Here is a 17,379-nt window from a genome sequence, read left to right on the forward strand (position 1 = left end):
GCAGCAAATGCTTTAAGAGAGGCAATACCTTAGGGATGCAGAGCAGCAGCCCAAGAAAGAACACGCATACTTTCTCCTACTTTACTTTGTAAGTTAGTATCTTTTCTTGAAGAAAAAAATCCTGTAAAACTATACACTAATTATTTTTTTTTTTAAAAAAAAAACCCAGCTACTATCAGCTGGATTTACCAATACTCAGACTGGAAAGTGAACTAGTTACTCTGTGGATAGGTGTTTGCGTCCAGTCTCTTTCTGGAGAACCAAAGGGGTCCAGTAGTCACACTGGCTATGTGGGAAAGGGAAGGTTTATGTGCTAGGGGCAAGCATTAAGAGCTTCCTTCAAACATATCAACGGCCTGCTAAATACATTAAGGTATGGTGTTGCTTTACAGAGTAAAGTTTTAGGATTACTATTTTTTCCTCAGATGAACAGTATAGCTGATGTTGGTTTTCTGATCTACTGTTTCATTTGTAGAGCAGATCATTACATCTAGCTGACTACAATACTATCTCAGAAGACGGTTTGGAAAAGCTATTCTGAGGGTCAAGAGAAAATAAATCTCAAATCTCAGGCAGCCTATTTCTTCTTCCGCATATTAGACATAGAATGATACAAATTTGAGTATCATTCTGTGTATGGTTATTTGTTTTAAATATAATAATTAACCTTTTTAGGTTATTTGTTTTAAGGTTATTTGTTTTAAATATAATACTTAACCTTTTTAGAAGACAGCACCAAGAACTCTGTTTATGCCAAGAAACAGAAATGCAGTGACTTATAAGAAAATCGTCATCTTGCATAGGTTGAAAATGCAAGCTATTTTAAGACTAAATCAAGGAACAATTGAAAAACATGCAGTTTTTATGTTCATGCAGAAACTGCTTAATAAATTTTTTAGATATTTTCAGTGGATATGTTTTAAAAATGGGTAAGTGTTTTTAGACCCAAATATCATCCACGGAAAAATACCTTCCCAGCCTTAAGGCAGATCAAGGGACAAGCTTACAATAGCGTAACCGCATAATAGCATTCTGTGCTTTGATCCCACCCCGTGTGCGGTGTGCGCGTGTTGTCCCAGAGACAAATAACACAGAAAGGGAAAATACACACCCTTTGCCTGTTACTCTGGAGACTGTGCAAGAGAAAAACCCAAGTCTGCTGAGGGGAAAGTCGCATACTATGTCTTTAAGGTTTAATCACATTTTTTCTGGTTTTGAAGGGTTTCAAAAATATGCAAAGCTTTTCTTAAACACTCGCAGAAAAGTCATTCGAAAACAGGATTAGTGTCCTCAGACATCTACTGTACTTCGGATGAATGCCAACAAGTCCTATGGAGCCATTCCTGACATGCTGTATGAACTCAAACCCACTTACGTTAGTGGAAGTTCTTATTTGGGTGGGTTTTGAATCAGACACTAAGTTAGAAGAAAATTTAATTTCAGACTTACGTAGTTTATGATATTTGTTTCTTGGACTATACTTCATTGGGAATGGTGGGTTATTGTGCATTCTGGGTCTGGTTCCATCACTTAAAAACGATAATCTAAATCTGTTTTCTTAAGAAAATTAAATTCTGAAATGTACCTATCTCTCGTACCGTCTCCTTGCTTTTACCATATCTCATCTTTAATTGCAGGGTCATTTAAGGACATGCCAAATATTGTAAATTGCTAATATACTTTTAAATTACTACTAGGATCCTAATTTTATAATGCTTGGGTTTGTCTAATAACTCATTAATGCTCATATTAACAACAAACTGTCAATAATTTCAGAGTGATAATGTGAATTGCAATGTCTGTTTGAGCAGAGTAGAAAAAGCTTCTACTATTCTTTGGATCAGCTGATTTCAATTTTGGTTGGCAAAAATCTCTTAGGTTTATACCTGTCACAGATGGAAACTCAGTTTGGATTCATAGATGTATTTGGGTGCTTAATTTCTAGATAGTTGCCCAATCTACTCAGTGATTTCTGTTATTTGATTCAGTTGCTTTGCTTCAGAATTAGCCGTCAATTCTGCTTTATAAATCAGTCCCTCATCCTTACTGTTGGTCAACTCCAAACTGCATTAAAGTTGTCAATTTTTGGGGGGTATAAATATATCTGAATGGAATGCACTGGTTCCAGACAGATTCTCATTACAATTTTATGCATGTAATCTATCATCTCTCTGGGCGGTATTCCTCCTTATACTATTAAAACTATGTTGACCTTAATAAGAGAAAGTTAAGGAAAGCCGAACATATACAGTATTAATATAGGATAAAACAAAAAAAATAATCTCGGGATAAATAAATTCAACCTGCTATTTTTTTTCACCCAGGATTTTGTTTTACCTGTATGATTTTGCTGAATTGCGAAGAGCTGGCCTCCCATTCTTTACCATGTTTTTTTTTTTTTTTTTGATTTTTTTTTTTTGCCCCCAGAGACAGAGAACTTTTTTGCACAAACACCTGCCAAAGGTTGCACTCTCATAATTATACACACAAAATGTACTTGGGTAACTTCAAAGTTCATGTTAAGGGTGGCTAAAATATGGTAGTCTTTCCTCTGTATTGATGATAATTCCATTACGATAGTCTCCTCTGCTCTGCATCTTGATATGAATAAGAAAATGACTTCAACTTTTTGCCATGTTTTGGGAGACTATCATTAGTAATACAAAACAGAGATTGTAAGCAAAGATTACAGGCTAATTAAGTATTCTCTTCAGACACTGAAAGGGAACACCTGATGAACTTCTTAATCTAACTAATTTTTATAAAAAGAAAATTTGTTACCTATATCTAAGACCATCAAAAAGTGCATCTAAGACCCTCTACATGCATCAAGTGGAGAGAAATATGAACTTCAGTGCTATCTCTAGCTACACTACATTAAAGTTTAAAAGATAGAATTAGCACCTTTATTAGTATTTTATTCTGTCAGTGCTATAATTCAGTGCTGCATTTTCCATTGCATTTTGAAATGCAAGGCTTATAGAATTTGATATGCAATTATAGCAATGAGCTATAATTCAATTTGGAAGTGTTGGCATAGCTAACATTTAAGTACAAGTCTAAACACATTTAATACAGCAAATTGCTACAAGTGACAACCTAGCATTTCATTTTCATTTCTCCCTTTCAGTTTAAAACATACAGGGCCCAGGCATGCAAGGACATGAGCTCAGGCAGAGAGCGCGTGGAGCTGCACAGATGGCAGAGCGCGCCCACGTTATAATTTGCAAGGTAAATTCTAAATGAACATGTAGAGAAGCTGGCCAGTATTTTCAGCTGTCCAGAAGCATGTTCAGTTGTTTAAACCAGAGTATTAGTTAGGCAATACCAATAAAAGGACAGTAAAGTAATTCTACAAATAACCACTATATATTAACGATACTTTAAATAGCTAAAGGCCTCAGTTAATATCAAGCGGCGTACTTAGGTTCCTAAATCAGTAGTCTAATTGGCTAGTTTTTACTTGCTGTCAAAGGAAAAGCAGCTCCAGGAGGTGGCTCAGATACGAGTGGAGGTCCCTGTACCTCTCCACTGGTTGTTAAGGGTGTCTAGTCCAGACTGAGACTCGATTCATAACGAATGAATCCTGGCCATGATCAGTGCTGATCTTGGGATGATAACGTAACCTGCATTGTCACCCTGACATCTGACCAGCCTAGGAGCAAGGACAGTCTGTGCCAGGTGGCTCTGAACCAAAATGACGGGCTCATGTAAGCAGGTGAATGAAACATGGGGAGAGAGAGACGGTTGTATGGGCATGATAAAAATACAACTTTCACAGAACAATGCATGCTACAGCTTGCTCTCTGCCTAGTCCTTGCCGTGGAGAGAAACAATCTGCAGCCTTCGCAGCAGATGGAGCGCTTTATACCCTTTCAGTACCTTCTCTGTACCTGCAGAATTCCAGGTTTTTACTTCAATCTTTAAACCTGTTTGCTTAAAAAAGAAAACAAACAAAAAACCCCTAGGACTTGCAGTTTTTTCTTTTCTTTCCCTCATTATGACAAGCCTAAGAATTATAGTTCAGTTAGTTTTCCCTTTTATTTAAATATAGCTACCTTTTCCAAATTATTTTTTTAGTAAATACAAGAAAGGAAAATTTGGAGTAGCAAAGGTGTGGTCTTAACACTTTTCATTAAAATCAAACATCTAAAGACTCAGGTCAAAAAGTTAGATTCTTACATATGATGAAAGACATTGGTGTCCTTGCAGTCTATGCTAGAGCCCATTTTAGAAACTTATCCTTAAGATGCTTTATGCTATAAATATTATGCTGATGGTATAAGCAATGTGACATTTAAGTTCAAAAAAATAAATCCTAGATCTCCAAATATTCTCACATTTTCTATTTTCAGACTGCGAATCCTAGGATTTACTACTTTTTTGCAACTTGCAATAGCTCTAGTTTGGCTTTATGACTTCAGTAATTTTCTCCCAGTAGTTCTCAGTGACTTGCAGAGCTATCAACTTTAAACTATTCTAAGTACTCTTCTTCTTATAGCTGTCTTTCAGCACTTTGTACTAAACTTAGGAAAGTGGTTCCTTAGTATGGTCTTTCATGCTTAACAGATAGAATATACTTTGCATCTGATTGGGGCATGATGGGAAAGATTAATTTATGGAATTAAGTCTGTCAGAGGAGAGTTACTGATGTCCTTCAAAGTTTTTACTGAAGTTTATTTAGCTGAACACTTTTCCTAACATCTTTGCAGTCCTACAATTACGCATAGAGAAATTATTGTTGTATATCCCCCATTTACTACTTAAAATGATGGATACTCAGGACAGCTGATAAAGAGTTAAATACATCTTAGAATAGTAGTCAGAAATATGCATCTTCAAGAGAAGCATCCTTGATCATAGCAAATCTTACTCATTGTGGCCATTTTTGTACTTTCATTGAAGTCCCTCTTTCACATAATTCCTCTCATGTACAAAATAAATCCAAATTCTTCCCAAATCTCTTGGTCTTTTGTTTTGGTGCTTTAACAGAAGCTATTAAATATGCAGCTTATAACACTAAATAGCCAGTCTCATTAGATTTATATCTAGATCTACTCACAAAGTTAAAAGAAAAAAAAAGCCTTACTCTTTGTAGACTAAAAGGTTATGCTTCTCTAAAAAGTTGGGAAAGGTATTCCATTTATCAAAAATCAGTATATTTCTGTCTATGCATCAAAAATTCATACAGTCAATATGCCATGCACTAAACTGCCCTTAAATTTTTTTTTTAGTTACCTATGTTCACCTTAAAAGATGGCATGAATCTTTCCAAGCACCACAGTGAAATACAATTTTGTACTATTCTGAATCATATGGTTAATGCAAAATCAGTGACAACAAAATCTATTGTATATGATTCATTGGAAAGAGTGAAAGCATACCTGGCAGGATTTAATATATGCAGCCTATTCCCAGTCTCTTTTCAGTTATTGAGCCCTACACAATGTTTGGCATGACTTCATAAATTCATATTACTTCAGCTGAAAAGGCTATGAGGAATGGCTGGACACTGTCTATTGAGCTTGGTGTAAAACATCAGGTTTGTCCATGGAAAAATATCTCCACCATTCAAAGCAATACACTAAGCTTTATAAACCACTTCTCTAAAGGTGTTTAAGTCTCTCTTTTAGACCAAATAGGAAAAGCCAGTGAAGATGAACCCTTTTTGTCAGCTTTACCGACTCTAGAAGAACCCTAAAAGCAACACCTTTTCTGGCAACAGTCAAGAGAAGGTGGAAAGTAGGGGAAAAAAAAAGAAAATCACAGCCTCCCCAGGATGCCACTGACCTCCAGTCTTTTGACCCTCTAATACCTGCCATCCTAATTTCTCCCAGATTTACCATACCCCACAGCAAAGGGTAGTTCACAGCAGATAGCCCTTGCCTGCTGCTGTGCTTTTATAAGCAAGCCCTTCCAGGCCATTGCGAGAAGTGCCGAGAATTAATTAATGATGGTCTCCTTGCACAAGCAGTCTCTCCTTGCCCTGCTGCGATGGCAGTAAGTCACACCTGGTGGTTCCTGAACACCTCTCCCTCCTGGGCACTGGCCTTATAAGGCCCTTCCTTCCTCCCCACTATTGCTGCATAAGCACTGATAATCTGCAGCGCTGTGTGGGAAAACCTTTAGCAGCAGTGTAAGTGTGCAGCAAAGAATATCAAATATTTTAGAAAGAAAAACAGAATACATTTGTTACACATGTCATTCATGTTAGGATGGCTAATAACATATTTTTGTTTTAAAGTAGAACATTATTTTTATACCCACAACAAAACATGGACCTGCAGAAGTTTTCAAGCAATCTTCCAGCAGCTTCATACGAGTCTTTTGCAGCTCAGGACTGTCCCATTCGTCTGCTTCAACTCCCCAGTACAAGTCTATAACCTGAAAATCAATATGCAGTATTGTTAATTTATCCTATGCCTTTTCTACCTATCAAATTATAAATTAACTTCGCCACCACGGTGTGTATTGCTCAGCAGTGGTCTGCCATCCTGTAAAAGGCTGCGAGTCCTATGTCCCGTCCTTATGCAGCCTGGCAGGGGTGTCTTAGGTGAACAGCAGTTCAAGACCCTTTTCCCTCCTAGATTTTTTTCTGTTTAGACTACAGATACTTTTGGATAGGGACAGTATCTCATTTTGTATTCATACTTTTGTACAGAGATTAACATTACAAGATCCTGATCTGAGGTAGTCTTTATGAGCTACTAAAATTGCAAATAATGGATAGACAGCAATAATAGCAAGCACATGGATAAAATCCTGGCTTCACAGAAATTAATAGGAGTTTTGCTGGGGATCAGTCAGGACCGGGACTCAGCACCCCGTGTCTTTTCTATCCACAGGATATAAAATCATCCTGTGCACATGGCCCAAAAGAAAGAGTATGTACTCTCCTGTAATAGCGTATTTCCTCTGTGCATTGCTCTTCGTTATTTTGGAAGCACAGATCGTAGAGATACGCAGTGGCAGAGAGCTTGCTCTTCAGGCCTTTCAATTGTAGCTAAAGACTCAGTTTTGTGATGGTAATAAGTCTGCAAACAAATTCCTAGAAGAAACTGGAATATGGCTGTTAAACTTATTTAAAGAAATTGAGCAATGCAGTTTGGTTCCACTACACATTTAAATTGCAAAGACTAAAAAGTTATTATTGTAGGAAATTGAATTTAAAAGAATAGGGATCATATGTATGCATTTCTTAATTTTGGAATAAAACTTCTGGTACATGCTAATGCTCTCTAATTTAAGCTACTACTGATTGTTAATAACATATGTAACTGGTACAAAAAAGTCCAAATGGATAGTTTTAAAATAAAATCAAGCTGCATTGAGACACAGCTACATTACAATATTATTTATTATAGTATTATTTGTACCGTGGGAGCACTTTGATGTTGCAGTGAGGAACTGAACCACAACACTGGATGTTGTCTAAACTGATCGTAAAATCAATCTGAAGATCTAATGTAAGAACTAATAAGGGGTTCATATAAAAGTTAAATTCACCATTTTACAGCAGGTTAATCTCCTTTGGAAATTTCTCGTAACAATAAATGACAAGGCCTAAGACCTAATTCTACAAGTATTTATGCCCACATTTAATTTTATTACCAACAATCGCATTGGATAATTCTGTCAGAAAAGTTAAGGACCCATGTCAGTGTTTGCTGGATTAGAAACAAAACACGACAGGTAACGTGCCATCTGACTGATGCTGTGTTCAATAGCCCATGGTATGAAATGCATTGTTGATCATACTGCCAAGCAAATACACTTCATATCTTCATTTTTATACAGAAATTTGTTCCAAAATGTTGCTGGAACAGAAGGCTTCTGCCTTATAACAATTTCATCTCAAGTAGCTTTCCCATCTCCCTCAATTTCATGGAATTTTTTTCTCCTTTTACAAAAAAAAAAAAAAAAACCTTGTTCCCTTTTTCCCCCTCTCTCCCTTCTGTTATGTATCTTTATGACTTTATTACTGAACCTTGTATTGTATTCAACTGCCTGATTATCTGAATGACATATACAGCATAAGTATTGTAGTCATAAAGTTAGAACATCTTAGCATAAAGTCAGACGTTTGAATTAGTAGTTGAATGAATTTATTGTGCTGCTCAATTTTTTCCTCAACAAGAATTTCTATTTTGATTACTGCTCAGAAATCAGATAACTGTAAATGTGAAGATGAAATTCTCTGGAATAGCAAATATGGGGGCAGGGGTTCAGCTCCTGCCTTCTATGTGTCACAAGGTTATAGATTATTTTTATTGTAACATGATTTTGGCGCACAGTATCTTAATGTGTTATAATTTTGTCCTGCATGATAAAATATTTTAGCCATCAAACCTCTGAAGGCACCAAGAATTTCAAAGGCTTATCAGTTATTCTTTATGCTGACTAAAATAGATTTTTTTTTTGAAAAATGGAAATGGAACAAGACGATAATTGTGCCTGATGTTAAAGTATACTTTTATTTATAATTGGAAACACTGCTTGACAAACATGCACCCTAACTTTCAATAATGTTGTCAAGGTGAGGTGATGTGTTCTGCTCAAGAGCTAGTTACACAAGGTGGACTGACACTAGTCTAGTTTAATTCCACACTTGCCACTAAAAACAGACATTTCATTCATGATTCAGTGTTTTCTTTTGCTTACTTAAGCTTTTGTCCTACCAAGCTTAGCGTTTAATAGGTTGCTCATTTATTTCTTATTAAAGGGAAGAATTTTATCTTTCTTTATATTATTTCTTTGACCTGCTTAAAAACAAAACACTACCAGTTTCATTGTCATGTGAAAATACCACTTTCTTTCTGGCATATATCATATAGTGGAAAATGCTATTAATTAACTACTGTTAGTTATCCTCCATAATTTTTCCATTACTACTACTTTCTTTAGCCTCTCTGTCTTCCCCTACAAATACAGAATTTCAGGTATGAAATACCAAATATTCTGGAAGAACTTTTCCCACCTTAGTTTGTCTCTGTCTTAACCAACACCTGCTTTTCAGAAATATTTTCTGACTGAATGGAAAATGAAGTCCATTGAGGAAACAAATCCAGAGATGGAATTAATGCACTGCGTTCGGTTTCCACACACATGCTATTTATGTTCCGTAACAGCACCCACCAACGACAGGGTGCCTGACAGATCTCACGCTTTGCAACAACTGAAACACATACCAGTGGAGCTGGATGATTCAGCAAAAACTGGAGCACGGGATGTAATTAGAATGAATTTCATTTAGGTCATGATTTATCAAAAAGAGGCAGTCTTACAGATACCCTATATTATAATGCCTGTGTAGTAGTCAGACAAAAGGTAGTCCACGCTTGGGCAATATGAGATTATTTAGCAGGATGAAAAGTTAAGTGTTCTGCTCTGTATAGCGATATATAAATTCATCCTTGTATCTGAAAAGTACATACTACTTTCTGGACACCATTGCACTAAAATTATAATATCCTTGATTTTGCATGCTAACATAAAAAACATAATACATCAGGAATGGAAGAGGCAAAAAAAAGATGTTTTGATGAAGTCTACCTCAGAGCCTTCTCCAAAATGCTTTGCTACTCTTCCTTGGCAAATTTTTGTACAGTTTTTCCTACTTTGGCTTCCGCGTTACTGTGATAACTTCCCAGTCATTTTTGGAAATGTATCAGTGGAGCTGTCTCTCAGACCTCATCCCACATAAGGATTCTCCTGGTGTTGAAACTATATAATAACATAATTTTGTTCCATGAATATCAACTAGGGTAAACTTAATTATTCCTCCCTTAGAGACTACATTATGGTCCATTTGAAAAAAATATGTTTTCTCCCACAAAGAATGTAGTGGATTATGCGCTATTTAGAGGAGGCATTTCTCTCCTGTCACTGAGATGTCTCCTCAAAGACAGTTGAGAAATAAAGATACTGAGAGAACTTATATCAGCATTTCCCATGAACATTACATGGTAGTAAAAGGAGAAAAGTGTGTTATTATTTAAATCTCTTTGATATTCCTCTCATATAGCACTGCAGCTGAGACTCCTCAATCAGCTGATCAGCCAGGACCTTCTGATGAAGTTCCTGTATAGCCATAATCTAAAATCATGCTGGATTTTACCACCATGCAGATTCAGCAATTCCGCTGTGACTCAGGGAATTAAGACCAAATATCCAAGAACTTGCTCTTTTGATTAAAAAATAGCTGCATGTACATTAAGAATAATCTACTGTGAGGAACAGGATGTTGTCTAATAGGCATTAGCTGTTTTCAAGTAAGAACAATGTTTTTATACTCTGAAGAATTAGGTTTTTGGGAGCAGTGATCCGGCATGTAATATTAGCATGCTAGGAAGGGTTGGAGATTTAGAAGTAGAATTTTGGGGAAAACTGAACAACATTGTTACAACACTTCATAATGCATTCGTTCCTCTTATCAGAGAGCCAGTTCCAGGCCTACTGACATAAATGGGACTATTTTAATTGACTTTATCAGACTATGAATCAGGATACACCTGACAAAGTATTGCTGATTTTAACTGTAATTATTTATTATGTAATTATTTATTACTAACTGGCTCTTACCAAAGATGTGGACGAGTCACTGTTTTCTGTAAAACAAGGGAAAACCTGAATCCACTGAATGCAACAGGGAATTTTAGTGACAGTGAAGGAGGCAAATTCTATATTACACAATCACAGTAGAAATTTTAATGGAATGTTCCACATTCAATTAATTTTGGTAATGAAAGTTTCAATATTCTCCTGATTAAATTAATTTCCACATTACAGTAGAAAACAAACCCGTACATAGAGCAGTGACTATTCTGTGAATACAGAAATGTTGTGACTTAAATGCTGAGTCCATTAAATCAAAAATAGGCTGCAGGGCTGACGTTAACCTGAGCACGGTTTCTAGAAGTGAAGCACAGTAATTCAGATGTAACATTACTTCTTCTTAAATACTTGGAATATTTAAAATAAGGATGGTTTGATTAAGTTTCAAAAATGAAAGTTGTCAGTTCGTTGCTATATTGCTCTTACTACCAGTGAAATATTGTATGGTAGAACTGTATAGAATTTTCTCATCTACTTAGATTTTACCTCAAATCTTCCTGAAAGATAGTTTAAGTACATCAATTCAGTGCAATTCACATATGAAATACTTTTTTGTAATCTTCTATTTTACCAATGATATGACAGTTACAATATTTAAAAATATTATCTGTTCTAAACAGAGTTAATTTCAAGAAATAGTATTTATCACAACAGAAGATTCAATGCAATAAAACCTACCTGAAATTCCAGCCCATAGTTTTCCCTGCAGAATTCTCTCAGCTTAGGATACACATGTTCTCTTAGGGCACTCCTTTCTGCTATTGTATCTGTGTAGGGAAAAAGATATCACTAACAATATTTACACAAACTCTGTTCTTTTAATCAGAGATACAGATTTATCACATAAAAATAGCCTTTAAAACACACACCCCCTAATGAAAATCTAATTCTGGGATTTACATTTCCAAACCATATGTTGTACTTTGTCATACTTCTCATAAATATGTTTATATGTGCAACATTACGTTTAATACACATCTTAGTATTGCAGTGTATTTCAGTAAAACTCAGCCAAATTAATTTTGTAAGTCTGCAGTCATAATTTCTTTATCAGCTTGACTTTTATTTAATTTTCAGGAAGCTGAATTTTACAGATCAGAAACACGACAGAAAAAAGAGATACACCAAAGATGGGATTGATCACTATATTTAGTGTAATAAAAGATTAATTTATTTCTAAGTGTCAAATGCTAGCACATTCTTCACCATCTTTAATCTCACAGTATCTTAAAAGGAAAAAAAAAGCAGCTGATAACAGCATCGTATTTATTGGTCCAGGTGATTCCTGCTATCATACTAAATGCACAGTTCAGACACCTTCATGTTATTCTCACTATGCAAAATGATATGTGTGTTGATAACAGTACATTATGGCAACAAGAGGCCCAAATTATTATTTTAAGTTCTGTATGTTCAAGAAACATACTAACAAATCTGAAGTAAATTTGATTGTTTAGTAACAAGATCTTGTATAGATAATAAATTTTATTGTCTCTCCAAATAAGATTAAGACGTGATGAATTTTGCTAGGTCTACATTGTGGTCCGGGTTGACTGAGTTAAGACATGAAGAGATGATGCCATTGCTAAGTTATTTTCGAAAATAAAATATAACTGTTGTAAAAAACTAGATCCAAGTACCACATCATGAAAAATAAATGGGGTTAACTTATGAATGATGGAGAACATCAACTGCAGTTAGAGCAATATTTGTCAAACCGTGTTGAAATGAAAGAGTAGGTTAGAATTGATTTAACAATCCTCTTGCTGTAAGCCAGCGATGTCCATGCAAATCTAACAATGTTTTGTTTACCAGTGCCACGGTTGATACATTTAACTGAGTCCGTGGTTCGCTTATAGAATCATGGTCACAGATTTATGTATTTTTTTATTCTGATAATTCTAGAAGAGTGTAAAATCTGTAATTTAATTCATTAGACTAAATTCTTAATAGCCTTAATATTCTTAGTATCCTACTTTAAAATAGCTTTGAAACATTACATAAATGTGTGGTGTAATTACCATTTCGTTTTACAAACGGAAAACATTAATTCATTTAATCCATGGCAATACAATTAACAAATAAGAAACAATTCTTTCCTGTGAAAATGCCTCATGAGGCAAAAGGTAAAGTGTACTGATAGAGATACTTAGATCAGAGACACTTGGACAAACAGTTGTGATTTGACTGAAATGAGGGTAGGTATATCTGCTGCAGACTTCCTCCATCTCCCTTTACTCCAACACAATGTTTCCTTTACTCCAACACAATGTTTTCATTAAAAACAAACAACAACCCAAAACACCCCCAGAAAAGTTACTTCATGTGAAATCTGCAGCAAGATAAAAAGGCCGTACCACAAAGGCTCGAAAGTACAGCCACTAGCCTAATCTCACTTACTGAATTACCACAGCTCTTCCTTCACACACCTTTGGTGGGGAAAAAAAATTGAAAGCATAGTAATTTTCATAAAATATTATTTCTGAGGGTAACAATTTTAGGTATTTATGATTTCATATTTTAAAGCATGCTAAATATGTTATGGTGTTCTAAAGACAAAGGACGGCCCAGAAGTTTTGGTCAACTCCTTGCTCTGGTGCAAGCTTCCTATCTGAGTGTGAGCATGCCACTCAAGACACGATCCTCAAACTGTAGTACACAGCCTTATATATCCAAAACATGTATTTATCAGTGCGCTCTCTTCGCAGTTAAGGAAAAATCAGTCCTGGGCTGCAGTAGGAGGAGCATGGCCTCGCTCCCTCGCTCCTCACCTCCTTCTTAGGAAGTTTTGCTCTCCTCTCCTCGGCACTAGGGTCCTGGGCACCCCAAATCAAGAGGCTGTGGGGGAAACCGGAGCAGCCACTGAGATGGCCAGGGCCAAGGGCTCATGGTCTGCAAGGGGAGGTTGAGGGAGCTACGCTTGTTAAATTCAGCAAAGGAGTCTAGTCTAAGGGAGGATCAACTGCAGTCTGCAACTACTTCTAGGGCCGCTACCAAGATGATGGAGCCAAACTCTTTCTGACAGTGATAGGCGGTGTAAGGAAAGCCCTTAAGCATTACAGCTTGGGAGGTCTGGGCTGGACATTGGGAAAAGCTTTTTCACTAGGAGGTGGGTGCAGCTCTGGTGCAGGCTGCCCAGAGAGGCTGTGAACCTCTGTCCTTGAAGATTTTCAAGACCTGACAAGTCCATGGCTGACCAGCTTACTGTTGGCACTGCTTCAAGAGGGCAGTTAGCCCAGACAACCGCTGGAGCCTCCCCCCAGCAGCAGTGATTGATCGTGTCTCTCAGCAGGACGCACAGGTTTGACTTGTGCAGTCCTGGGGAGACTTTCGCTGCTGCACGTGCCTGTAAGAGCAAAACTGCAGGGCAAAACAGCTGGTGCCAAGGACCCAGTGCCCATACCATACGTGTTTCGGGTTATTTTACTCTGGACTTGTTCTATCCCAAACCCCCACAACCACCTGGGGTGCATCAGGTGAGATCCAGGGTTTTTTTCACAGAAGGAAACCTGCTCATGCACACCAAGACCACTCTGTGATGTGACACAGAGTGTATTCAGTGGTGACAATCAAGAGATCCACCTCAGAAAAGTACTCCAGATCCAGACGAAGACAGAAGCATCTTTTAAACATTTCGGCATGGAACACAAAACCCAACGCTCGCAGCCCACAGCTGCCCCAGTTAGTACTTAAGGACCAGAGGGATGGACGAGCTGCTCCCTCCTCAGCATCCACAGCCGTTAATTTTCTCTGATACTGAAGTGCCTTCATCAATCCTTCCTCACAGCACGTCCTACACAGCCAGCAAGGCCAATTAGCTGGAGGGTGGCACCATGCTGGTGCAGCAACGTACTTTGGCTCCAAAGCAAAGCTCTCAGTGCTAGCTTGAGGTCACTGTACTGCACTGTACTGTGCAGTGTTGCCATACCTGATGAAAAGATACCTGCGCACTCTGCTTCATTTGAAATACTTGATATTTGTTCTTTCTACCCTCACAGCCACTGAGTTTTAGGCCCTCAGATCAGTCACTGATGCAGGACTACATCTTCTACATTATCTGCCTTGATACTGGTTAATTTTGGCATGCAAGTCTACCAAAACACAGAGCGTACTATCATCCTCCGCAGTTGTGAAGAACTGTTAAAAACAACTTATTACTCAGTTACTGACCTAAAACAAAATGATTCTTGCCTCTCTGTAAACTGAAATTAAGCATGACTATAGCTTTGTTATTAAGCAAGGAACAATTGACAGGTGCTATGTGCAGTTACTTAAATCATCAACGTGACAGCAGACAAAATAGTCTTACTAGTAAACTAAAACAAGCTATGTTGCAAGAACAACAAAAATAAGTAACTGGAAAAGTGCAGTAGTAAAAGTAAAAAGAGTAAACATGATTAAATAAGTGGTCTGAGGTATATAATGTGTAAAACCACATTCTGGTGCTTTGCATTTATCCCCATAAGACTCACCCTGCAGAACCCCACTGGATCTAATTTTAGAACAAGACACTGTTCCCTGTGGCATAACTTGTAGAGTCTTGTTCAGAAAAGGAAAAAAAAGAAAACACACTCCCAGAACAGTGCTACATTTTAAATTCCTTATAAATCAAATAGAAGTAAAACGTTCCTCCAACTACAATTCTGTTCAGGATAAAGACACACAGCATACCCATCCCATACTTCTATTCCCACCTACAAATCTAATGGAACATGTTTAATTGGAATTTGATGCTGGTGCTTACACTAATGAAGTTTAAGAATTTCTGTATTTGTAATAATTTGTGAAACTCTAAGGAAACAGAATTGCACATAGTTAAGACGAACAACAGTAATTAATATGGATGGCAGATAAGCTGGTTTAATTAAATAAAATCTAACCTGATTTCTACTGACAGCAAATCTGTGAAGCTGGCAGTTCCTAACAACAAGAACGTCACACAGGCACATGCCACCTTGCAGGCTGCCACCGCAGATGAATGGATTAACTCAGTGACATTCTTCTAGCAGCCAAAATGAGCCAGTTTTGTACACGTTCTAATGTTAATTCTGATATTCTGAAATCCAAATGATAGCCCACAATAAACTGTGGGAATGAAACTGTATCTGCAAAACCAGAAGACAAGATAAGACTTAAAAGAAAAAAAACCTCAATATTTAAGTCAAACCAAAAAAATGAGTCTTGAGTAAGGCAGTGCCTTGCTGAACGCACAGCTTTCTTACAAGTGATACCTCTTCCTGACTGCAGTGTCGTAAGCCAGCCCATGACCACGTTACCACCAGAAGCAGGTCCTGCCCCCCAGACCCTCTGCCTCAGCTACTGTCACCTCCAACTTGTGTCAGTACTTGCGATTACAGAGATGGTCTGAAAACCATTTTTTTTTCTTGATTAGTTTCAGCTAGAAGACAGGCTCATCTGACCTGCTGCACAGCCCCGGGGTCCTGGTGTCACCACAAGGAAGGCAACGCAAATGCGTGTTATCCGGGGCTTCGCGGAAGGAAGGAAAGTGCATAACCATCAGCTTTGGTGGTTGTGTGGTTTTAGATCAGCTCCAGCTGTGCACAGCACTGTGCAGCCTTGAAAACTGCCTGGCTTCCATCACAGCCTGATCCAAAGTCCACTACAGGCAACGAGAAACCACAGCTGACAGCAGCAGGCTGTGGATCAGGCTAGGAGACACTAGGTACTTCTCTTTGAAAAGGCATATTGAATTGATTGAAAATGCCATCAGAGCCCTCCCGCCTGCTGTGCAAGTCCAGGATGAAGCTGGGGACGGAATCAAATTAGCCACATGTGCACATGGGGCCAATCTTCCCACCACGGAGTAGGCAAACACTGCTTCAACATCATTGCTGCTGTAAGGGGTGATTTCTTAAGGCTTGCAGCTCAGTCAAATCACTGCCAGGTTTCCTGCAATCGCTCCAGGGTAGGGCTTCTCAGTGTGAGCTACTTCATGCCAAAGGCTGACCTTCAAACACAAGCAGTTTTGTTATTAAAGTTCCCTCTTCTATTTTTAATAGGGAAAGTGATTTTACATTCTTGTGTTAGTAAACAGATGATGTGTATTTACTCACAGTTTCCAAAACATTAATCTCTGGGATAAAAAAAGTCATGGAAAACATCCTAATTGAAGAAAATTTCAAAAGGTATATGCAAATGAACAGCAAGAGTTAATGCGGAAACCTTATGGCGTTACTTGTGTTCAAGCACCAGCTTTTCTGCCCTAGGGTCGCAGACGGCACAGTGTCTCCTCTCGCCAGCAGTCAGACCGGCCCGAGGTCCGCAGCAGTGCTGGGATCGGCTGTTTCCCGCGCAGGGACCGCAGACACGCCACAGCTCGCGGGTGTTCGACCATGGCTGCGGACGGAGAGGCTGCTCAGCCCCCATGGTGCCAACGTGCGGATGGGGAGCCCCGCACGAGCACCTCACCCCAGCGCGACCCAAGCTTGGGCCCCGCGGCAGGGAAGGTCCGAAGCGTGGAGGGTGTCCGCGCTGCCACAGGCTGCCTGGCAGGGGAATTTCGCATTACTCAGCTCGCAGGAGGCAGCAGGAAGACTGATGCTTGACATAACAGGATGAGGCAGGCAGCTCAGCCTGGGAGAACCAAGGCAGAGAAAGAAGAAGGAAAAAGAAAAACAACCCAAAATTGCCCTTGTGGCCACTCAAGCCACCACAGAAACAAACCTTGCCCAGGCTCACAGAGCTGCCTGCAGATCTGAACTCCAACCAACCACCCAGGAAAGAGCTGCTCCTTCTCAACACAGA

The 17,379-nt window shown here is 38.3% G+C and overlaps 1 protein-coding gene across 2 annotated transcripts in view; it reads right to left on the minus strand.

Moving 5' to 3' along the window:
- Positions 1-17,379, minus strand: part of NWD2 (NACHT and WD repeat domain containing 2) — a 55,823-nt gene that overhangs the window by 21,270 nt on the left and 17,174 nt on the right. Inside the window, exons 2-3 of one of the 2 annotated variants that reach the window (XM_064511324.1) lie at positions 11,293-11,381; positions 6,268-6,384 (exon numbers count right to left, since the gene is read on the minus strand). In XM_064511324.1, the coding sequence (XP_064367394.1) occupies positions 6,268-6,384; positions 11,293-11,381 (206 nt within the window). Of the gene's footprint in view, positions 1-6,267; positions 6,385-11,292; positions 11,382-17,379 lie in introns of those variants that run through there. The other variant, XM_064511325.1, reaches the window with a different exon arrangement.

This window comes from Dromaius novaehollandiae, chromosome 4 (assembly GCF_036370855.1).
Source record: "Dromaius novaehollandiae isolate bDroNov1 chromosome 4, bDroNov1.hap1, whole genome shotgun sequence".
NCBI classification, from domain to species: Eukaryota; Metazoa; Chordata; class Aves; order Casuariiformes; family Dromaiidae; genus Dromaius; species Dromaius novaehollandiae.